This window comes from Anopheles ziemanni, chromosome 2 (assembly GCF_943734765.1).
Source record: "Anopheles ziemanni chromosome 2, idAnoZiCoDA_A2_x.2, whole genome shotgun sequence".
Taxonomy (NCBI): domain Eukaryota; kingdom Metazoa; phylum Arthropoda; class Insecta; order Diptera; family Culicidae; genus Anopheles; species Anopheles ziemanni.
This window is the reverse complement of record NC_080705.1, coordinates 9,684,681-9,708,946: the sequence shown is the minus strand read 5'-3', so window position 1 is coordinate 9,708,946 and position 24,266 is coordinate 9,684,681. Positions and strand designations below refer to the sequence as shown.

General features: G+C 43.6%; 4 protein-coding genes across 6 annotated transcripts in view; 2 read left to right on the top strand and 2 right to left on the bottom strand.

Annotated features, from left to right (window-relative positions):
- The first annotated feature begins 710 nt into the window (after positions 1-710).
- LOC131282024 (uncharacterized) lies at positions 711-4,750 on the top strand. The gene is made up of 5 exons (XM_058311409.1): positions 711-1,076; positions 1,168-1,390; positions 1,478-1,728; positions 1,819-3,064; positions 3,201-4,750. The coding sequence occupies exons 1-5, from the start codon at positions 711-713 to the stop codon at positions 4,595-4,597; spliced, it is 3,483 nt and encodes a 1,160-aa protein (XP_058167392.1). The 3' UTR covers positions 4,598-4,750.
- Positions 4,751-5,001: 251 nt separating this feature from the next.
- LOC131290287 (tumor suppressor candidate 3) lies at positions 5,002-6,493 on the bottom strand. Its single transcript, XM_058319489.1, has 4 exons — positions 6,316-6,493; positions 5,493-6,219; positions 5,259-5,421; positions 5,002-5,177 (listed from the first exon to the last, which is right to left on the bottom strand). Exons 1-4 carry the CDS (start codon positions 6,406-6,408, stop codon positions 5,162-5,164), a joined length of 999 nt encoding a protein of 332 aa, XP_058175472.1. The 5' UTR covers positions 6,409-6,493; the 3' UTR covers positions 5,002-5,161.
- Positions 6,494-8,298: 1,805 nt separating this feature from the next.
- On the bottom strand, positions 8,299-9,705 carry LOC131281041 (protein MEMO1). Its single transcript, XM_058310293.1, has 4 exons — positions 9,497-9,705; positions 9,213-9,363; positions 8,924-9,148; positions 8,299-8,859 (listed from the first exon to the last, which is right to left on the bottom strand). The coding sequence occupies exons 1-4, from the start codon at positions 9,549-9,551 to the stop codon at positions 8,403-8,405; spliced, it is 888 nt and encodes a 295-aa protein (XP_058166276.1). The 5' UTR covers positions 9,552-9,705; the 3' UTR covers positions 8,299-8,402.
- A 2,201-nt stretch (positions 9,706-11,906) lies between these two features.
- The window catches only part of LOC131282523 (leucine-rich repeat and calponin homology domain-containing protein), a 30,619-nt gene continuing 18,259 nt past the window's right edge, over positions 11,907-24,266 (top strand). For all 3 annotated transcript variants that reach the window (XM_058312015.1, XM_058312014.1, XM_058312013.1), the window contains exons 1-2: positions 11,907-11,983; positions 12,669-13,285. In XM_058312015.1, the coding sequence (XP_058167998.1) occupies positions 13,033-13,285 (253 nt within the window). In that variant the 5' untranslated portion in view covers positions 11,907-11,983; positions 12,669-13,032. The remainder of the gene's footprint in view (positions 11,984-12,668; positions 13,286-24,266) is intronic.

Here is a 24,266-nt window from a genome sequence, read left to right as displayed (position 1 = left end):
TGCCGTGTATCAACAAATTTGCACAATTTCGCAAGGTCGAGTTGTTTTGTTGTGACATATGCTGTCAATCGTTCCGAGACATCACGAGGTTTACGTAGCTCAGTTTCAGGATCATTCAAACAATTTGTATCTGTGCAAATTACTGCTTCTTTTGATAAACTGAACCCGTGTTAACGACGATAAATGCGACAAAAAATCACTAGTCGCATGCCCACAATATTTATAAAATGAATATGGTCCACAATATTTATAAAAAATGTATAAATTAATAAATTTAATACGGAACTGTATGGATTTATAGACACTGTACACGCACAGGATAATTTGACAACTGATGCGAGGCAATCGCTCAACGAAAACAATAACAAAGCCGTTGTCAACAAACATAGTCACTGTAGCGCTTTTTTAGGAGATTGTTTATTAGAAATCCACTGTGAAGAAATATGTTTTCGAATCGTCTTTTAAATCAAAACCTGTTTTGTTGACCGTCTCATTACAATCTGTTCGTAATCTGTGATAAATATACCTCCGAAACGGCAAACGAACGGAACGAAACGGGTCATCAGTGATGTTTGCACTGGGGATAAATACTGTTGGCATCGCAGGATCAATCAACCTACGATACTGATCTGGTAGCAAATTTGAAACGGATGTGGTGGTGCAGGTACGCTGTTTATGAATAATACCCGGTGTGTGCTCTTCCCAACACTATGGATCATCTTGAGCAGTTGAGTAGCTCCATCGATGGGCATCAGAATATGTCCAAAGGAGTCCTCCGCTCATCCATGCAGTCCAACGATAGTGGTTCGCTTCACTTTATAACAAGCTCGGGAGTCGGGCATAGCACGCGAGAGCAGGAGTACATTGAGTCTTCATTGCTTGGAACGGATCTACTATCGAGCCAGCTACCGACTAATCTGCTTAATGATTACATCAACTCCGTGTCTTCCACCGCTTCAAATTCCCTTGGCAATCTGCAATCGAGCCTAGTGGAACACCACTATCGACCGTTTAATTCGGATGAGCTGCACAGTCTCACCAGCGATTCGAACAACGATGGACCAAACGGATCAAAGGTAAGTGAAATGAAGAGCCAGAAATTTGAATGTGCATGCAGCGACGGCATTTTAAAAACATCCGTTTTCATTCGTTTTCCGTTCATAATAGGATATCCCGGGCTTCAGCACACTAACATCGTATGAAAAATTGATGGACGTAGCTCAGCCTTCCTCCCCAATGAGCAGTAGTTTGGCGCAAATGGCGGGAACTATGGAAAGCTATGTTCATTTCCCCCTGCCAGGACAATTGCATACAGCCGATCAAGGGACTGATGGGTTTGATATGATCAGTGGTAACCTTATGTCAACGCATTCGCATAGTAACCACCACCACCATCACCATCATCCTGCTCATCCTCCTCCTCCCCATCAACATAATCAAATCCAACCGCCGCAGCACACGCAACAGGAGCTACTGAATCACTACGCTCTTCCGCATATTTCTCATGCACACCACCACCACCAACAGCACGGACAGCAGCATATTGTTCATCATCAAAGTTTGGCAGAGCTTTCGAACAGTTCCCAGCAAGTGGCCACCATACAACATTCGTTACATGGCGATCAATCGCAAGCGTCTTCAGCCTTGAGCACCTTACCTTCTCCTTCAGTTGATGCTCCCATCAAGGAATATAACATCAACAACTCTCTGATGCCTGTTACGTCCACAGTGGTCAAGCAAACCAATGTACTCAGCGAAAGAATAATATCTAAAGAGTTTGAAACGAAATTTATGACGAAACCTTTTTTTTTATTTTAGCTTCCAACAATGTCCTTCTCAACCCAGCGACCAAACGAGTCTCCGAAACGATTTTACTCGTGTACAGCCCTCCCGTCACTGATGTTACGCCATCAGCGGCCCAATTCAGATACGGCCGACAGCTTGGAACCCCTCGGAAACCACGATGGGTCGGACATCGTACCATGCAAGCCACGTTCGGCCGAAGAAGAGATTGCAGACTGTGTTGTGTCGTTGGAGAACGCACCACCATGCGCAATGCTAGGGAACAGCATCAATTTGCCTCACAAGAAGCGTCTCACGAAGAAACTTGGTGATGCAAAAGGTGATGCTGGGGGTAACGAAACGGAACAACTGATTCCAGTTCCCACCGAGCAGCCACTACCGGTGCGACGTGGCACGGTAATCGCTAACGATAGTAGTGGCCTACATGGTAGTGTTGTGTCTAGTAATGCCCCAAAAGCAACTGGCACCCAACAACATCGGCTTTCCGGTACCGGCTTCTCGTGTCAACTATGTGGACGAACGATGGAAGATCAGTTGATATTCTTCAATCACCTCAAAGAACACTACGAGCCGGATGTTACTGGCAAAGACACCATGGCGCTGGATGTACGAGACAATGTGAAAAATCCATCAGAAATCGTACTATCTGGAACATCCGTAGCTGGTGCCTCCGATGGCACGAAGGACTATCCGGACGGGAATAAACCGAAACCAAAACTTCCCCGCGTTAAACATACAAAAAAACTCAAACATGAGCGAACTTTTAAACCTACCGAAATGAATGGACACGAGGAAGTACAAGACCAACGGGAATGCATTATTGAAGATCCGGCAGAAAAAAGCCCAGACAAGGCCGCAGGGAACACTATCAGCAGCGCGACATTGCCAGAAAATCCAACCATGAACGAAGCTATGGTCGAACTGGACACCGCGGATAATGGAGGGTGTGAGTTCAGTGACACGGAAGATATGCTTCCAGAAGGCTTACGGAATGTGGTGCAGAAGGTACAGGAAACGGTCGATACGGATGCGAACGAGGAGTTCGCGACTCTTGCGTCGAACGATCGGAGATGGCTTCCGCCCGTTCACATAACTAACGGGCACAATATGGATGATAAAATCGGCATTGCCTCCTCGGTTTCGCCGGTGAAATGTTTGGAATCGTTCGACGGCCAAGTTTTGGATGCGGAAGAACTACACATCCAAAGCGGTGTGGACAATTTTGTTATATTACTCAGCAAAACGCATTTCCCCGATGCAGGTAGGTGTTCTTAAGATATAAAGAACATGTTTCGATGAAGTTCATCAAAAATGAATCAGAAATATTGTTCATAAAAGAAAAAGATGTGATATTAATGGTTCTATGAAGATTGATACAATTTTTTTTTTATTTTTAGTGTGCGGACAGCTACCATCCTATAGTCAATCGTTGAACGACAATGGTACCGTTGATCAGTTTTCGTCACTGCTACAATCTCCCCCGAACGGTTCACAGGAACTTCAAGGGCAACCACAGCCTGCTATGGTTAATGGAGCGCTCTCGAGTGATCCCATACCAGTTTCGTTGCATAGGAATGTGATAAGACCGGTGGACGATAGTGCACATTCGTTATGTGACTCGCTAACGATCCCTTCCATCCTTCCGACACTGTCGACCAGCAGAATCTGTAAGCTAACGGACATGCCTTTCACCTCCACACAGTGTGAACCGTTGGCGGATTTGCGTAAAGCTAAACTGCTAAAGGATGAGCACAAATCGGACGACGATGATGATGACGATGAAGATGGTGATGGTGATGCCGGAGCCGAGGGGGACGACGGCATTGTGTTTGAGCTAGAGTTTAGTCATGACAACGGAAATTATGTCGGAAAAGACCTTCGAAGTATTAGTACCCTCAGTAGTACGGTGAGCGGGAACTGCGATGATCAATCGGTGGATGATTTTAGTTACGGCGTAAACGAATTTGGCGTTGAATCGTTGAACCACAATGCGTTACACAATAATCTTTCAGAGAAAGAAGGTGAAGAAATTGAACAGGATAAATCAGGGAAGGCCTCCCTCGCGGAAGCAAGCAGCGAAAACAAAAAGAATTTAGAGGATGATAAAACGTCCGAAACAAATGGTAAAGCTTCTAAATCGCAAAAGTATATCTGCCCAGTGGAAGATTGTGGTCGCCGGTTGAACTCCAAGGCCGCCTTTGGATACCACCGGCTGCAGCACACCGGCGAACGGCCGTTCAAGTGTGAGTCCTGTGACAAGCGGTTCTTCACCTGCAGCGCACTGAAGGTACACGAACGGCTGCACTCTGGCGAAAAGCCGTACAAGTGTGACATCTGTGGGCACCACTTCCGGCAGTGGGGCGACCTTAAGTACCACCAGACGTCCATCCACTCGAACGAGAAGAGCCACAAGTGCGAGTTCTGCGGCAAAGAGTTCGCCCGACGCTATTCGCTGTTGCTCCATCGGCGCATTCATACGAACGAGAAAAACTACATCTGCGAGTACTGCAACAAAGGGTTCCGGGCCAGCGCATACCTGCAGTCGCACCGGAAGATACACACGGGCGAAAAACCTCACCAGTGCACAATATGTGATAAGAAGTTCCGGTGCCACGGGGACATGAATAGGCATATGAAAATTCATACCCGGCCGGAAAAGAAAGGAAAACCCGACCAACCGAACGGAGAGGACCTAAAATCGGATGCTATCGATTTGACGAAAATGAAACCGAAAAGAAAAAAGGGTGTACAGAAAAAAACCGTCGACGATGATAGGCATATGGAGAATGATTAGAAAAGTTTTCGTTTTAACGTATGACTAAAATACTATTGATTAAAGTTATGGTCTCAGATCAAACGTGGTACAACTTTCAAATTCTAACTCGATCGATTTTCACTTAGTTCATTGTAAAATGTGAATACAATTTGATTCGAAGAACGTTACAGCGAGGGGATAGCAAAAAAAAAGTTGCATCAGTGTTTAATGAGCAAAATAAATTTATAGTGAAACGGATGTAATTCACAATTATACAAACTGTGTGTCATAAATGTTTGAGAACAAAACGGCATGGATGGCATATAAAAAGAAAATTAAATTTTTAGTTAACATTCCGCTGGAATGGTTGGGTGTTCAACTTTATTTGTTCGAGTTTTTCCTTCCACTCTGCTTTTAGTTTGCACTTAATTTTTGTGCATATTTCCTACCTTTTCGTTAACCTCAATCATCGCGGGGAGAGGAGTTCGTTTGGTTCCGAATTTAAAGATTTCTAATTGTTCACACTTTGCACTGTCGTACATAACTAACCATATGCTCCTTAGGATCACACGTGGTGTGATGAATTGTGAGATAAATTTCCATTTATTTGAAAAGGAAGCTGCAAGAGAAGGATAGAGAAGAAACAATGTTAAAGGCGAGGACATATAATTGTGGATATTGACAACGGGCTAGCAATTACCTGTAAGGATATCCTTGCGCTTTGGAGCGGAATATAGAAAGTATGAGCGAAAAGAAAATAACCACGAGAAACAGTCCAACAATTGCCGTAACTTTGCTTTTACGGTGATCATTTTGCCAACCGGCTTCAGTGAGGAGAACCATTCCGAGGACGATCATGGCATCTGTTGGGGGAAAAGGACAACCGGCATTAACCAAAGAACCATTGCCATTCATCATAGTTATTTGTACTTACTCAAAAACATCACAATGTAGGTTTCAATCACAAGCTGACCCTGAGATGATCCGTGAATGTAGGCAATACCTCCATTCTGACTCTTGTGCACAAACGGTGGGCTGCGAATGTGGTTCCACATTTGGCCTGATACCATCGCGAAACAGAACACAACCGCTATCAGTGCCCACATCTGTTTGTTGTACAGGAAGTCTAGGTTGTTTCTTCGGAGGTACAGAAATCCGCCTACGAACAGTGACAGCATCAGGATCGCTACGGTCGCGGAGTAGTTTGGTGGACGGAAAATACGGATTTGGATGTCGGTGCGCTCCTGGATCCATTTGCCAATCACTTCCGCGGACACTCCAACGCGCTGGATGTCCATCGTGTCGGCAGGTTTCGGTTTACCCTTGGGCGGGAAGTGGATGAAAACGGGCGCCGTGTTCAGGCGCAGCATCTGGAACACGTCCGAGCCTTCATCAAAATCGACCATGGCAAAGAAGAGCTTATTGGAGTAAGTTTGCGAATAGCGGTATGAGTTGGCCACGATGGTGTACTCATCGTGCGCATGACGACAGATAACGCACTGCCGCGCTGGGGCCATTGCGGTGAACATGACGATCACGGAGTAGTTACGGGGTGGCGACTTGACAAAGTCGCGGAACTTATTGCCATTGAAACGCAGCACCGGACGCTTGGTGTTCATGTCCAGCATTTGCTGGACCTTCTCCGAGAGCGATTGCTGTCCCTGGTGGAAAAGAGATCGATCGAGCAGAAAAATGCCAATTCGTAAACATCAACGTCACCACTGGAGTGCGAGCCGGTTCCGCCTAGATAAACTTACACCTCGGGCATTTTTGGATGCCTGACTGTTGACGAAACTGAACAAGCACAGCGATATGGCTGTAAGGACAGCAATTTTAATGAGGATCTTCATCCTGCTACAGCACGGCGCACCGGTACAAGAAAAAGGGGTTTTCTCCGCCGGTGAACTTCTTCGCCACACTGGAGTACTACGGTGATTCTTGTGATGCGTTTGACGGTACGAGTGACGTGTACCAAACAATCCTACCAAAGTCTTAAAATGTTTGAGGTTGCTTGTTTTAGGTCGGTTTGTTGATAGTTAAAATATCTGTGCAAAATAAATTATAAAACAATTTGTAGCATTACCTACCGTGTTTGGAGAAATAAAATGTTTTAAATCCGTTTTTGCAATATAAAATTTGACCAAATTTTCGGTGTATTTTACTTTCCTATGTGAACCACAAAGTACCTATATCTCCCGAGCAGGTTAGGTAAAGCATATCAATGTCAAACTACAAACACAAAAGACAGATTCTGAGAAACCATTCAATTCAACCGATATTTCCAGGAGGCAATACTTTCTTTAACTTCAGTAAATCGTAGAATCGCAAATGCCGCAATTCACTTTACGAAACAATACAAAAAACCAGTAAGTTTGAAATATCTTCTATCTTCGTCTAAGCTCTGAACATCACATTAACGATGACCATCTCATTTTCTTTGCAGGAATATGAAATTCAAGAAAAACTTGCGAGCAGTTACGCCACGCCGTGTCATGAAACCGCGACCCTCTGAAGAACACCGAGCATGTGTAATATATGCTTATAAAAATGGAAACACCATGTTGGCAATATCGAAGATTCTAAACATCGAAAACTCGATGGTGCAAAGCATACTGTCACGGTATTGGAAAACCGGAGATACGGATACCGAGTGGGATATAGACGAATTATCCATTTTCTGTATAGGCAAATGGTACGACCAAGGTTTAACTTTTCAACAAATGGTCCAGAACCTTTACAAAATTTTCAAAATACACTATTCCATTTCTACGGTACCGGATGACGAGAATCGTAACGAACCGATTGTAGACCCAACATGTGGTCATTCACTTCACGTAAGTTTTAAACATTATTTTCTCAGCGAAACTCTTCATGACTTCTTTCAATTTCTTCTTAATAGTGTAACTTGAACCGCCGGATGTCATCCGATTAAGATGGAAAACAAATGAAACAGAAGCCAAGAGCATTGAAAAATTGTGGATGTACTTAAACATGCAAATTCGACCAAGGCGCTAATTGGAATTGAAACAGCGTGTAACCTGACATTGGTACGTTGGTAAATATCTTTGTATTAGGTTACTTTTTTTTTACTAAATAAGCTCATTCTTATACTGGCTTAACCTATAACGTCGAATTCTAATACGACACCAATTGAAATCCGTCATTTGAACTTCACGGACGGGCGTGCTCGTTACTTTTGTTTAATATATCAGATGCCGTTATACTGCCATGTTCTTGTTGAACAAAGTTGAATTCAATCAATAAATTTTTCCATAATTTTGTTTTGCACTTCGACTTGTTTTATTTCTTACTGCATAGCACTCTAAAGACAACGATGGTTAAAAAAATAATTCAATATTTTATTTTATCTCTGATCGCATATGCTAGCTTTCTTTGTTTTCGTGGCTGCCTTCATGAATGAATTTCAACCACAAGAAATTTTAAATTCATACTTACAATGAGAATCTTATGGGAGAAATTTCAATTGATAGACACCATTTCCTGCATGTCCACGGACAGAATCATCTCATAGGTGAAAAAAAATGAATATTGTTTGTTCGTTTCGCATAAAATCTATACGTTCTTGTATGCTAATTCCTTAAAAATTACATTCAAATGAGAAATGAATTAAATTAAACGATTACACATGAGCCTGTTGAAAAGAAGAAAAACACACGCCTCACATCAAACGTATTAAACCTTGCAAAAACGTAGAAAATTGCCTTCAAACTAAGAAAAAAAAGAAAAACTTAATTCGACGTGACGTGGAAGCAGTGAATAATGGCCCACTGCGTTCAATCGACGCAGAGCAGATGAGAGAAAAAAACGAAAAACAAACAACACCTCACTCAAAAATCAACGAACCGGAGGCATAGCTGACGCTGGAGTCTTTCTTATCACAGCACTGATTGCTTTGGTCATACTTCAGAAATTTGAAGCTCATTCGGTAACCACGGCGTTTCAGTTCTTCGACGGACTGCATCAGCACGCCGATCGGATGACGCCCACAGATGGTATTGTTGTACTTTCGTAGGTATTCGCTAAAGCTATCCGCCTTGAGCGTTTCGATCAAATCCATTCCCATCTTATCCAGTGTTTCGATCCACTTGTAGATCGGACCGGAACCTTCCTCATAGTACGTGTACCGGAATCGTTGCCCCCAGTGACAAAAATCGGACGAAATGACAAACAAATTCTGAGGATCGGCCAGGTAAGGGGCGAAGATTTTACCGTAGGTTTCTTCCCACTCCGTGCTGATGGAGCCCACCATCACAGGGACAATGGTGAACTGATCCCTGAAACTGAATCATACATTGTTAGCAATCAAATGTAATTAAAAACCGTATGAATCCAAACGTAACGTACTTTTCCATCACTTTCGCCACGTATGGAAGATGCATCTCAATACTATGCTCATCTTCATCCGTCTTTTGGTCCATCCACTTGAAATGGCCAGTAGCCTCGAGCTCAGAATTGATTTGCTGGTCAACCTTCAGATCGTACAGCGGCGTACGGCAGTACTGAGCAGCGGAGAGGGCACAGCGGGAAAGGCGCACATGATGCGATGGTCCCAAAATGAACACACGTTTGCTGAAACAGTAGTCCATCCATTAAATGACTGCGATAGAATATCTCTAGAATAGACAAAACTTACACTACGGCTGGACTAATTTGTCGGTAGGCCCATGCACCACAAGCACCGCAATAACGGTACCCAGCATGGGGGGCAATGATGGCACGGGCAGGCCCGAAGGTAAGGTCGGCATCATCTAGCCACTTGTTTAGTTGACGATTCAGTTCGGGTCCTGTAACGGGACGCATTACATCAAACATATAGCTAACTAAAAGTACTTATCTTCTAATGGAAATGTTATGACGTGAATCCATAGAACCATAGAAAATAATAAATGAATAACAAAACATCGGAACTGTGCTTACCCGAATCCGTATACCAGCTACCAGCGTGCGATGCTTCACGGTACATATTTGGCATATAAAGTAGGTTACGAACGATCGACGGGTTTGTGTCTATGCAATATCCCTGCTGTTGCTTCTCCTACGGGTGATGGCTTCCTCTATAAAGTGAAAGTGCCCTCGGTTGTTGATGAGTTGAGGTTATTCCAAAAGCTGGATGGAACACTTTAATACATCCGCCGTGGACACACAGGTGGAGATCTTCAAAAAAAACAAAAAAAAATTACGGGAGGATGAGACATTCGTCTCAAAGCATTGGTAATTTATGAAACTTGATAGGGAGGTGCCTAGCACCACCATCCACAAAGAAGCTACTTTTATGGATTACCTTTTCACGAGCGTTGACACCACTTTGAAACTGATTTCGATGGTAGAAGCAAATGTAATTGCCAACTGGAGGGTTTTATAATCGTTCGCAACTTCAAATAAGTACCTTTGCTGTTAGTAGGTGCCCTCTGCAGCACTGCTAGCCCCAGGCACACACAAAGCAAATGAGGAAGCTGTGGCAGAATAGCGAATGCAATGGTTTTTTTTGTTGCCCTCTGCGGAGGTAGAAAGGTAAACATATGCAAGACTGACAGTTGAGGGTATTTTAATTGGGAGGACGGAAACGACAGCAACTGTCAGATTTCTCGACGCGGTCCTATACAAAAGGTAAACAACAATTTGAAAAAAGCGAAAAAATGGCTGGCCGTCTCGACGATCCAAAACGACGCCACCTACGTGTCGAGACGATGCGCGGAAACGAAACGACGCGACTAGCATATTCCTTGAATGGCAATTCTTGACTTTAGAACTCAGAACAGCCACAAAAAATACGCAGGGCTATCAGTTACGCCGTAGGCAGTCGTAACGCCGTAGCGTAACGGTAACGTAATTGTCGACTTGCTACTATAGCTGGCTGTTTGTTTGGGTAGTTTATGAAGTTAATATTAAATAATTCCCTGTTTCTTTGTTGTTGTTTTGCAATGAAGCTGATGTTTTGTTGATGAGTAACTAAAATAACGGTAAAAGAGTAAATGAGGCCCCGGGCTAGATTCTCCTCTTCCTACTGGTTCACATTTAGCGCCTGAAGCTATGCAAAGCGCGACACATGCATTCGTTTCGAATTTTTGAACGCTAACGGTTCGCTTAAAAGACCATAACGGTTTAAACTAATCACGCAGTGGAGTTTGAATGCGGGTTAATATACTTTTACATGTTAAGCTACTAGTAAGTAAACTATACCACACATGATGGACAGCATGAAACAATGAGTTTAGCCGAAGAAATGATTTGGAAACGGCGGCGCGCCCGCAGCGAGCGAAGCGAGCGGACTGCGCTAGGTCTACCGAAAAAGAGAGTTTGTTATAGTTTTGAGAAATAAGGGGGGCCCGCGGGCCCCCCTCATACCGCACCCCCTAGGTTGATTGCGTAGCCGAAATTAACGGTACACACTACGGTTCAAATACTCGTAGGTTGAATTTAACGAATTAATGTACCACCAATTGCATACATTCAGTTTAAACGTCCACAAGAGGTGTAGCCACGATCAAAAACATGGCGGCCGGGGCTTCATTTACTCTTTTACCAAAATAACTACTGATTTTATTTTGTACACCTAGTTAAAATTTTTGATGCTCGAACCTAGAAACAGTAGCTAGGTCTTAGCAGTTACAGGTTCCTAAGTCTTGGACCACCAAGTCAGAATCGAATTAAATCGAGTCCCAAACCAATGCAATCTGATTCGAATCCTTATCGAATCAAATCTTTAGAATCCGTCATATGGGATCCAACTCGGTTGACAAAAATTCAAATTTTTTGCAGCTGTCATGTAGTTACAGCAAGTTTTTCCATGGCAGATTGCTGGGACTCTTGTGGAACTACATAGTACCAGCAACAATTTAAATTTCTGTCAACCGGGAAGTCTTTAGAATCTGTCAGATGGGATTCGAATCTTTAGAATCCATCAAATGGGATTCGAATCATTGGAACCCGTCTAAGGATCGAATCTTTGAGTCTTCCGAATCCCGATTCTGCCAACACTAGGTGCTGCACCCGCTAGGCGATTTCGAGTACTTTCCTCCATCCGCAACCACCCCTGACCGATACTTTGGATGTTGTACACAACACTCGGTGCATGCTGTCTCCCTTACACGCCCGGGCTATTTTTTTGCTATCTTCCTCTCGTGTGTTTCCTTGTGTTGGTGCTAGAATTGCTCGACGATTCGCACATCCCCATTTGCTTGTTTATTCGGCTGCTCGAACGTACCATTTCGTCCTATTTCATGCAAGCTCCCATATAAAAACGTCCTACATTTTAGCTGGCCCGAGGCCTGGGTCAAACAACAACCTCCTGCAGTCTTGGACCGCCATTTGTGCAGTTAGTCGGTGATCAGGCCTATCAGGCATCGGGTTTGCGTAGTTGCTTGTCCCGTTCGAGTGGCACCAGAATCCGTTCTACCGATACAAGTGCGTTTGTTATTTGACTTCTACTCCTTCTTTTTGGCCATTGTTTAGTGCAACACTTTCCTCTCACAGGAGTTCTCGAAAACAGTTTAGTTTTTAAGCATATCTGATTTAGGAGTTCTACAAAGAATAAAGTTCTTGTTTGAATAAGTGCACGGAATGCTTCTGCGCTTCCGCCGTTTAGCATACGCCCACGGTTCTTCATAGTCGGGGTACCGTTTTTATCCCCTTGTTGTGTCGCAGGATAGATTGAACTTGTTCTTCTTGGCCGTACGTTTTTGTGCAATCCAAGTAGCTCCGAGATGATGGGCCGGGTCGTGTGTAGCAATCGATCGATAGTCGTGTAGGATAAAAGTGCGTTTCCAAGACCGTTATCCCGTTTGCAGTATTTGGGAAAAGCGTGACCGCGAGACGGCCATCCTAACGGCAGTCTAGTTTACTCCCCTCACCCTCTTTATCGTCTCGTTTTTCCTTTTTCTGGCCGTTTTTTTTTGCTTCCTTGCTCGTTCCCTCCCTCAAGTGGTGTGGTGAAAACAGTCGAGAAAATTTTGTTCGTTCTGGTCGGGAAGATACGTGCGCGTTCAAGACTGCGGCGACTGCTCCTGGGGGAAACACTTACGGCGAGAAGATGCTAACGGGTGCGCTGGTGTTGTTCCTTTTCGTTAACGGTGTCGAAATGTCTTTTCAGCGTTGCCCCGGCAACGGCAATTGATCGGGTTGAGCAGCTCCCGACCGAGTCATCCCCCGTCCGCAGCACCAGGGGTACCAGGTGTATATTTTGTTTGCAGAACGTGGCAGAGGTTGGAAGGAAGCGGGGCTGAATAACCCAGCCTAGTCGTGGCGCGGAAAGATGGACTGTCGGCGACAGTAGAAAAGTGAGAAAAACGAGTGAAAAAGTGTTATTTCCGTGTGTTCCGTCTGCTGCCTTCTGCCGGGGACTACGCCCGGCCATCGCACCGACCGGCTCCTGCGGAAAACGTCAATCGACGGACGGGACAGGCCGCTCTGCGAGAGTTTCCGGTGCGGCTCGGACCGTCTAGCGGCACGAAACTATGGCCGTTGCTGCCTGCCTCAAAGCTTCCCAGTCCGTTGCTGTTGGGTACGCCGGTCAAACGCAGCTAGGTGGAGGCATGAACGGCATCGGGGGCGGCGTCGGGGGTCACTTGCAGAGCCAGCTGACCCGCTCGCTGGAACGCATCCTAGAGGATGCCCATCTCAGTGGCGAGCTGAAGCTGAGCGGCCGCAAACTGAAGGACTTTCCGAAGGCTGCTGGCAAATACAATCTCAGTGACACTGTTATCGCTGGTAAGTTGTTTACTAAAACACCATTTTTGTAGTGATTTATTATAGATTTAATTTTCGAAACATACATTTCGACAACATGTATCTTCTATCCGTTTCCACTAAGGGAAGGAAACCACTAAGGATTATCGTTTTCCTCTTCTTTGTATATCGTATCCCTAAAATAAACTCTTAAAAAATCACTATCTTTTGAAGTCCTCACCTTTTTTGAAATGGCTGTTTCAACAAAAACCATTTTTTAAATGTCGCTCGATTCGCAAGTTGGCTGAAATTCAAAACATGCTCCTCAATAGAAGGTACGATTTATTAGTTGGTGAGGAAAAATATGTCTTTCGGCGACATTACGTACATCGCACCGGCGTCTGGCGTTTACAATAAGAAGCAACGACTAAATCGTTATAAATAAATTATTCCCGTGATACTGGCGGCAAATTTTCTGAAATGAGTGAGATCGCCAATTGCTCGTTTCAAGGAAGAAAATGCGATGTCTTGTATTGAAAGTTCTTATCGCATTGAGATATAAACAAATTGAAAGATGGGGGTTGTTTAGAAGCTATTTGTTTCAAAGAAAGTTTAAGCCTTTTTTTCTAGGGAGCTTGTTTCCGATTACCTTGAATGTTTCTAACAGTTATATCTAGTTTGAAAAAATGGAACCTATTGAATTAACCTACATTTTAAATCTTTCATAACGTAGAGTGTTTTAAAAGTCAATTGAACAGCAATTTTTAACATCCTTCTCTCATAACTTACGCTACCTTTGCTCAGCGATCACGGTTTATTTGATGTTAAAGGTTTAAAAAAGCAAATTTCATTCATCCCTAATGCAAAACTATAATTAAAACGAAAAATTGCACTTAAAAGTTTCCGTAACTGCGCTATAGTGAGAGTAATTAGTTATATTTTTGGGCCACCGATTGGCCTTGGGTGAGAAAATTTGTCGGCAATACCAAAGAGTCTCTTGCGTACGTTGCTTCGAAGAGCAAACAAGACCATCCATTACGGTTTTTTCTTAGCGCACAAGCAGAAGGCAACGCACCGGTAAGAAAATCTGCCCTGTGCGGAGAAAGGAGACGGTTGCGACGCAAAATCGATTTGAGAAAAATTGGCCTCGCCAGGAGGTCCTCCCTCCGACCGTTGGTGGACCCGGGGAAGGTGGTGCCCGACCGGGGAAAAAATGAGGACATATGAAACGAGGTAGCCGCCGAGAAGCCGCTTACGTAAACAGCGCCGATCGAGCCGAGGGTTTGGGTGGCTGACCGGCTGGCTAGTCGGTTGCCGCACCGAAAGGCTGTCGAATTACGAATAGGTGGGCCGCTCCACCATTCTCCCGCTTCGCTTTCGCATGTAGGACACCGGTTTTGCAGGATCGATGGATGGTTGGGGCCGGGAGAAAATAAAAAAAAAACTTCGCCACCAACGGGTTTGTTTCTCCTTGTACTTCATGCACCTTGCGCACGGCGTCGACCGGTTCGAGGATAATAATTTACCAACTGCAGTCGTCCATCGGTGCGAAAATTATGCTACTACCTGCCTTCCAAAGGGTCAATGCATGCATTTCGGGTGACGGGCGGTGGGGAGGAATTTCGTTTTTCGCCGAGCCGTTCCGTTGACCCAGAAGCCCAATGTACCGGCGGATCGGATCGCCGAATATGGCCGCAAAAGTGTGCGCCGCATAGATGCTGTTGCAAATAAATATCGTGCGATGATTTCGGAGGTCGTTAAAAAATGAAAAGCACACAGCATAGCCTGTGATGATGGATGGCTTCAATAACGTTACGGCCGTGGAGACACAGAAACTGGAGAGATGGAAACCACGTCGTCGTCGGAACACTTTCAACAGGCCGATCGATTTGTCCGGTTTGTGGTGAAACCTTGATGAAATTCGTTTTTTATGTTTTCGAACCACAATATTTCGTTTCGAAATAAGTTAAATACTCGGCAGCGGATAAAATAAATATTGTTTGATTTATCCTTAAATATCCGATTTCATTCCGACACATTGGATTGCTCGATATCATTTGCTCGCTAATTCTAAGCACTGTACAAAATCGTTTCTATTCCGCAAAGAAGGTAAAGGTTTACTCTTGCTATGCAAATCATTTCCGTCCGCTCGCGTCACGTTTCCGTTCTTGATGCAATAGACCGATCGCGACAGCTTTGACCCTTCAACTTTGTAACGGCACGGTCCCTACTACGGTATGGGCTCCGGCCACGGACAAGTGTTGAGCATATGGAAGCACTATCAGTACACGCTTATCGCTAAACGTTTTCAACGTGGCTGCGTTTTGCATGTGAAGAGTTGAGCAGCAGAAAGAAAAACAACAAACGAATGAAACGGCGTAACACGCGAACCTTTTAGCTTAGTGGCGGACCGTTTTATAGTAGTCGTCATCGGTACAATAAAGACAGAATGTGCCTTAAGTGTATTTATGGTCATGGTTTTAATTCCTTTATCAGCGAAGCGGTTCGACACGAGAATTTTAAAAGCAAAACGTTAGGGCCAACGTCAATGTGGAGTTTAAATTTGCACGAGAAGTGCTGCAGAACCGCACGCCAACACAGATGTGATGCTTTTTTGTTAAAACATAATGAAGAAAAGAAAAAAAAACCCTGTATATAGAAAGAAAAAGTGCCAAATATGGCAGGCATTATGTTGCAAAGTAAAGTATGACATCATCAAACCGGAACGGAAAGCAGCCATGCAAAGCAAAGAAACACCACAAACTGTTATCGACGCTTTATGCCAACAAAAACTATGCTTCTTCAAATATGCTCTATCTATGATTTGGTGTCGTAGAGAGCAAAAAAGCGGTAACTATCAAATTGATTTTTTTTACGCTTTTAAATTGCTTCTATTACGCTTTGCTATGGGACATAAAACTTTTGCTTTGATCGGGTAGAAGATGGCTTCCCGTAAAAAGTGAACATAACTCTCCCCAAAATGGTGCTTCATAATCTAGTTTTATATTTTTAAACGTTGAATGGTCCAAATTGCAAGCATTTGTACGATTCTCAACCCAACCCAAGTGCTATAAATATGCCTCTGGTGGTAACTGGCGTCCGAATATTAAATTATTTTACGGCACCATTTCGGACGAACATTACGGCGAGCCTCTCGCTTGGTTGATAAGCCCGGTTCGTGGTGGAATAAACTTTACTTTTTGATAGACACATGTGTTTAACATGCTCGTGCAAACAAAAGAGCGGCTTTTCTGTTCTTCTGTTTGAAGAGGAGGTTTATTCTTGCCTTTTCTTAACCCATACGTGCCTTAACGTTCAAAGAGAAGATTTGACGTAGGAATTCATCGTAAATTAAAAATTCAGACATGTAAGCAATTTTTTCACTAAACCCTTTCAAGCATTTTATGTTACAATGGCCGTAAGAAGGTAAAGGTGCCGGATCATCGCTGATCGGTATCGCCAACATAACAAATATCAATTACATTCAAGTGGTAGGATATTTGTAATATTAGGTTGTTGTATGAAATCATTCCAAATTGCTAGATTAGATGTTACAATTTCCGCCCGGTGGAAACCTAAATTGCCTGGAGGCGGAAATTAAATTGATCGATTAAGTGGTGACTCAAAGCTGGTTCACAGATTATTATAGACTGTTAATGTATAACGCTTCCGATTGAATAAATGATCAGTGGCACGTTGGTTTAAAGCACGATGATTCATGTGCGCAAATGTGATTTAAGTGGAAACCCTTGCGTTGCGTATGGCCGAGGAAGAACTTTGCCTAATGTGGGAAATGTGTTGCTTGATTTTAAGATTTAAAGATCTTAAAATTGAATGGTTGAATGAAACTCGAGCAAAAAGGTTTTCCACACCTTTTCCCCCCCCCGGCCAGTAGTTCAATAACTTTCACGTGGGGTGTGTTAGGCGGGGGGTTTAAAATTACCCCCCGCGCAAGGGTTGACCGTTTGGTGGCCGGTACCGGAAAATTTCACTCTCTTTCGCTAACCACAGTTTTGTTACGATTAATTGAGCAATAAAACCCGGTGGATTGTAACGGGCACAACACACACACACACACACACACACACACACACACACACACACACACACACACACACACACCGGTTGGCCGGGAAAGTCAGAAATAGATCCCGATGGAAAGTCCCGATGGATGGGGAGGGAAAATAAAGACAGAACTGGGGATGGTAACGAGTTGATCGATCGTTCATACATCGAGCTCGGCTTGGGCGCCGGTCGAGTGGGGTTTACTGTTACGCGCATGATTGCGTTTATGGGCGAGTAGTTGCTAGTTATTTTTCTATAATTGTGCTATTTTTTTTGTGTTGATACGGTACTTTACTTTCAATTTTGTTTCATTGATTCGACCTTAGGAGTAGTAAAAGCATAAAATTGCTTTCTTGTTTTTATGTGCCGTAATTCGCTCATTTCTTTCGCCAACGCTAGAAGGTTTTTCTCAAATCAAATTTTCCACTATCACTCTCTACGATACCCACTAAAATTGTTTATCTTTTCTTTCTCATTATACTACACAAATAAACAGCTTTTACAACTCCACATGCGTTCGCTCGCCAAATTATGCGACGTGACACTGGTTGGGAAGATCAATATTTACCCATTCCCGTGTTACTGGGTTGGGTTCCATGTGGCCCGGCGCTTCTTATCCCGCTGCTCCACATATTTCGCACTCCTCGCGTCCAGCCGTATGGGCCATTTCAAACTTCCGCCGATGAATCATCGGCTCGTATCTCAACCTCCACCGTTTGTTCAGCTCAATCCCACGAACTGGCTACGAGATTTTTTGCTCCCCGTCATTTTTCCATCGCCAAATCGCACTTACGATGAGAGGATGCAAGGCTCGGCGTTATTCGCTTGCGTTATGTTTACACTTGAGTCGAACGCGTGGACGCGCGGGTTGCCACCACGAAGGAGTAGCGGTTGGTTGGTAGCGTTAGGATTTTCTTCTTAGCTCTTCCTCCTTACTTACGATGTTTTGCTCGAAGAGAGGGGCCCATTTACCCCCGCAAACAGCACGGCGAACATCGTCGTTGGTAGGGGGGTTTTTTGTTTAGGTTTAGCTGTCCATTCACAAGCGCGAGCGCGAATCTTGGGAGGCAATCGGGTGAGCCATGCGTGTTACGCTTGCGCGCAGTCGTTGTTGGGTGGTACGATTTACTACTCAAACTGGTTATTTCTTTCGGTCTCGGGGGGGAAGGAAGAAGCCGGGTGGTGGTGTGGTGCACGAATGGACAAAAAGGCGCCAGTCGGTAATTCAACATTCGATCATATTCTTGCATGCCTCTGCGTGTATGATGAATTTCAGTTTGCTCTTTTCATCCAAATTTATTCTAGTTTGGTGTGTTTGAGCCATCATAAATTTATCGGTTTTATGGCCAGCATATTAAACATGATGTATTGCATGAAAATTTACTTTCAAAACTATCCTTGCATGTAATAAAACTTTAATATCCAAATGTAGTAATAAACCTTTTTTTTCGACTGGTTAAAATAAATTCAGCTTAAAGGAAAACATAATCTCCACCTTCTCATTCATCAACGTGTCGTGGTCGTGGGCAACGTCTTGTCCCTTGCCTCTGACGTGTGACGCATGGACAACATGGCCGTTTGTATATACCTTCGCCTTCGCTGCATATGATCGTTAAGGGCGGGCGTGCGTCCTTTCTGTGTGTGTGTTTGTTGGACGGTTTGTACCTTCGTACTTGACATTCAACAATCGTTGTTGCATCGTGGTTGATGGAGATTTTCATCAGCACACTCGTCATGCGAGGGCCACAAATGTGAAGGGGGGAGGGTGGTCGTGTGCGGTTATAGTACAATTTCGATTTGGAGGGACGCGTGCCGCGAACGCAAGCCTCATTGGGCGCACATTCACCACCACCGGGGTGATCTCATCGAAATACGCGTCTAAATACGGTAGAGCATGAATTGTCTAACTGCGCGCGGTAACTAGTCATATCTATGCAGGAGGATTCAAATACACAACTGTTTGCGTCTGGCTCCAAATATGGTGTGTTCCGAAGTATGCTCCAAATATGGTGTGTTGTAATTCTAGCATAGCTTCGGAGATGCATGCACCTCTCAAATAGCGGCAAGAAGAACGTGCCAGTTGAGAAAAACAAATTAGCATATAATCTTTTCCAGCGAATCATCCGCTTGCTGTATGTTGTTGTTCTTTTGAAATCGCTACTTAGTCGAAGTTAAACCGGCTGCGAACATCCTCAGTTTTTCTTTAAAATTTCAAAGTATGAAAAATTTCAACATGAGTATGAAATATTATTTTAAATATTTTTTTTTAAAGGAAATTTAAACTTTATTATATAAAAAAATATTTACATGTGTAGAGTTTTTGCTTGAAAGGATGGCAGCTACTAAGAATTTACTTACATCTCTTGAAGAGATGTTTAAAGATCGCGTTATGGACTGATTGTTGCTATAAAGCTTGAAACACTTTCATATAATTTTAAATATGATATCACTTGCTAGATGCATAATCCAAAAAAAAAAAACCTTTCGTCTGTCACCGAACGTCGCAGCGACTTCTGAGGGTCAGGGATGTCAAACCGAGGGAGGGTGCATGGCTAAAAATAGACATTTCCCTGTTTTACGTCCGACATGCACAATTTGTAGCGATGCGCAGCTGCTGCAGTGTCGTACGCAGAAAAATGCACTCGTAGATGGTTGGAAATGCTGTTTGCAAGATGTTTGCCAAGGAAGGAGTGGGGGTTACTTTTCGTTAAAATGGGGGTTACTTTTTTAATTGTTGGCGGTTTGAAGAAAAATGAAAAATAAAAAAAATGCTGTTGTTAATGTTCCCGCACATAAGGCATGCGTCAAACGCATAAAGATAGTCGTAGCTTCCGTAGCAGCTTAGCACTCCATTACGAATCGTGCAATAAAGCTACTTCCTGTTGTGATGACACGTACCGAAACACCGGAACGGGCTAGGGAAACAAACATTGCCATTAACAAAACAGCAGTTTCCTTTTGTTGTAAGTCGCACACGGGGGATTTGTTTGTGTCTGTACATAATGCTTGTACTTGAACAAAAACAGATCTTGAGGGAAATACTCAAGATGAAGTGTTTGCAATTTCTTGATTTCCAAATGCATTCTTTTAAAGCGCTTGGGAAAAGAAAATTTATCTAAAGCATTACCCTTTTTTCCATGTCTTAGATTTTGTTTAGCCTTTTTCTCGACTTCTTTTGGCTGTTCATATGTTTTATGTTTTTTGCTGGAAAACTAGAAACGGTTTCAAATTTAATTTTCCAACACTTTTCGGCTGGAAAAACAAATGGATTTCATAGTGAAAAGATCCACCTTTGCAGTCGAAAGGAAAAACGACACCGGTTGTTTGGTTGGGATTGACCGGATGGATGTAAAAACATACCTTAGCGCTGGTAGTTATTTGACTGCGGAAGCGATCCCCCCCCCCCCCCCCATCGGAAAGCGTGATGGGGTTTGATTAAACACAAAATGAAAACGTCGAAGAGTCAGAGTTAGATGTAGCACTGTGGCAAAAGATAAAAGAAAGGAAAACACAGTCCGCCCATTGATGATGGCCCTGGCTGGCGTAGGATGATGTTAATTACTTTCCACTAGTTCCGAATGGGAGGGCGTGAGGGGCATGGAGGAAGGAAAATCGAACCGCATCGGCTGGATGATTCGCGTTTGATATGCACGGGGAAACGAAATAGTAATTAAAAAAGGCTAAACTGCCCAGAGAACACACTGAAGCGCAGCACCGTTGTAACGCTTTCGAAAAGAGTATTGTTTTATGTGTTTTTGTTTTGGGGCTTTTAATACCTGTTTTTTTTAACGATGAGACATTTTACAAGTCGTCAGGTACTTCACCTGACGACTTGTAAAATGTCTCATCGTTTTGCTGTTGTGAGGTAATTAATGAAGAGGTTGCATACCTTTTGAACTTGGTATGTTACTATATAAGAAGCTGTGCACCAAGCCTTTCTACATCCTTTTAGCATTTGATATTAGCTTTTAGCAACAGCAAACAACCAATACTCCTTTGGTGCTGGAATAACTAATCTGCAATGAATATTCATCCATTTGGCAGAGAAACTCTTTAAAATGTCGCTCAACTTTACCCCATCCACCTCACGGAAAGCGCGAATGCAAAAGCTTCTACAATGAAACAGTTCCGCTTTTCTTCTCCGCCAGACAACAAAAGACTCCATCGGAAGCATATAGCGAGCGAGCGGTAAAAGGATCCCGACAGGACTTTGGTTCATTGCACGAAGAGGAGTGTGGCGCATGGGAATGGGTTGCACATTTCCGGTAAAATCACCGTCTCATCTCCCTCCCACCGCCGGGGAAAGATGAGAAAATTGGGTGCGGCTCCACGTGGGACGTGGCGCGACACTGCTGGCCGGGTTTTGTCTGCAGTCGAGCTCTGTCATGCTGTCAATGTGTTGGGGGGGGCCCCATTGCTATGCATTTATTATTCGCCATGCTTTGCCGCCCCGTGGGCATCCGATGCCGGTAATGTTCGCCGCTTCCGCCGAGCTCACAAATGTAATGAATGACATGCTCCAACCTTCGGCGCAGAAGTGGTGGTACAAGCGGGAAACAAAATATCCGTCCCGGGGGGGCTCTTGTGCCGGCCGCAAGGAGTAGATGACGCAACTTTTGTATTTCGGTGTCGTGAAAAACATTGGATGGTATGGCTTTCAAAGGATCTTACGTGTGCCTCTCGAGAATTTCTTCAACAAATATGATGTCAAGAGAATATTGGAGCAGCTTTACAAAACACCCCTCTCGTATGTTGCGCATGCACCGAAAATGCTTCCATTGTGTGTAAATCGACCGATATTTTTTTTTTTTGCCTTTTCCAATGTTGCTCACGTACAAAATCACGCGCCGGTTGGTTTTGTGTCGCATTCACGCACGTGCATTTTTAATTTCGGGAAGGCTGACGTAAAGTTGCGAACATTAGCCAAATTATGCTACAAAAGTAACATCGATCCCAACGGGCCGCCCCTTCCGCCATGTTTTCGCAATGGGCTGAGTGTAATCGAATTAGCTTTCGAGGTGACATTTGCGATTGTTATTTGTAACCTCCGTTTGAGTACGATAAATATTATTTACGAGAAGGAAACTACCCTAGTGATAAGCAACATGCTTTTGATTCATTCGGTGTAAAAGAACTCTTTTCGTGCTATTTTTAGCAATCAGTGAGTCACACATACAAGTTAGTTATAATATTATTACCGTAGTATTCTCCATGATGGAAATATCGAATGATGATATAATGTGGTAACTTTTAATATGGAAGTAACTTACTTTTCTACCAATTTCAATTTTATAATTAGAAAGAGATAGAATTTAAATTTTTCCATCAATTGTTCGTTTCGTTTTAGGTACTTACCCTAACATTATATTTTATTTATAATACTTTAAACTCGGAGGGTCCGCGACAACCGAGCGGTAGCGTTAGAAAGCGTCGGCCCATGAGCGCCGGGGCTCACCACCTCGACGGCGTGGGTTCGAATCCCAACCGAGACTGGACCCCTCCTCCCTCTCCCCTGTACGAGAGGACTGACTATCGCCCTTAACGGGCCAGGTATGACCAACTCTCGGGGTCGTTACGTCAAGAAGAAAATTTTATTTGGTTGAATCTTTTTCACTCTTGTTTCTTTCTTTTTTGTTTTTCCTCTTGCAATGCAAACGAACATGTTCTTATAAAACAATCTGTTTTTATTCAAAAGCAATTGCTGTGTATAGTAATGCTTGTATCTAACTTTCTGTTATTATTATTTTAATTTAATAGAAGTGAAGGAAGAGAGGGAACAAAGATGCTGTAGCTAATGAACATCTTCACTGATGGGGTAATCGCTTTATGTTTGCGTTAATAAATGATATCGCGAATCATCATTCGTGAGAAAGACAAACCACGGTAGTCGTGTTTGAAATGGTGCCACACCATCGCACTCGCATCATTTGTTGTGTTCTGATAACGCCCGTTCAAATTGGAAAGGTGGCAGCTTCTGTACCACCAGGCACCGTGCCTATTCTCAGCACAATTAAAAGGGACTAAGTCATTGTCTCGATCGAACGTGGTAAACTTTCGATTCTTGTGGTACTTCATCGAATCTCCTGCTGTCCCTGAGTATGTCTCTAACTTCTTCAACACATACTTCTCCGATTCGTCTCCTAACTCAAACTCGTCGTACTTTGTGTATCCGTAGTTTCCGTGGAAATCTTTCATTTCCACCAGCAGCTCATGCGGTCGGTTTTTAGCAATTTGATGCACATATTCTAGCCCGAGCCAGAACTCGCCATTCACATTCCCGAATCCGTTGCGGTACTCCGTCCAGTTCCTATCAAAATCGACTGAGCCTTCATACCTATGCTGGATTACAATCCAGCCGCCCTCGAACTTATTTTGTTCGCAAAAGACCTCGAGTGGTTTGCTATCCCCCCCTATTTTGAACATGTAAGTATCCGATACACTGAGAGCTTGCCGACATGAACTCACTGGATGCATAAAGTTAAGCAACTTAGTGTTGAATTTTCCTTGGATACTAATATTTCGTACCGAATCTGTCAAAATGTCAAGAATTTTTTTGTTCTCTCGAAATTCCTTGAGCTCAGTTTGGCTCTTTTCCTGGATGGTTTTTGTTTCAGTCGACAGTTGTAGCTGCATATTGTCTATCCTGGAAATCAACTGATTCTTTACTTCTTCTAAGTTGGTTCGTGTTTTCTCTTCACTTGTCTTAACAATCTGCAAAGCAAAAAAGTCGATCATCTTAACTTTCTAGACCTTATCGCCAACACCTTTTGCACGCTTCCTTACCTTTTTCAGAGAGTTTTCCATTGCGCGCATTTTTGTTCCGATTTGCTTTTCATGTTCGGTAAGCTTCTCTTGCAGATGTTGTTTCATTTCCTAAGAATAATTACAATATTCCTCGATAACCTTTTGGCATTCAACTGAATTCGCTAGATATCAATTCACCTTCAGCGAACTCTCC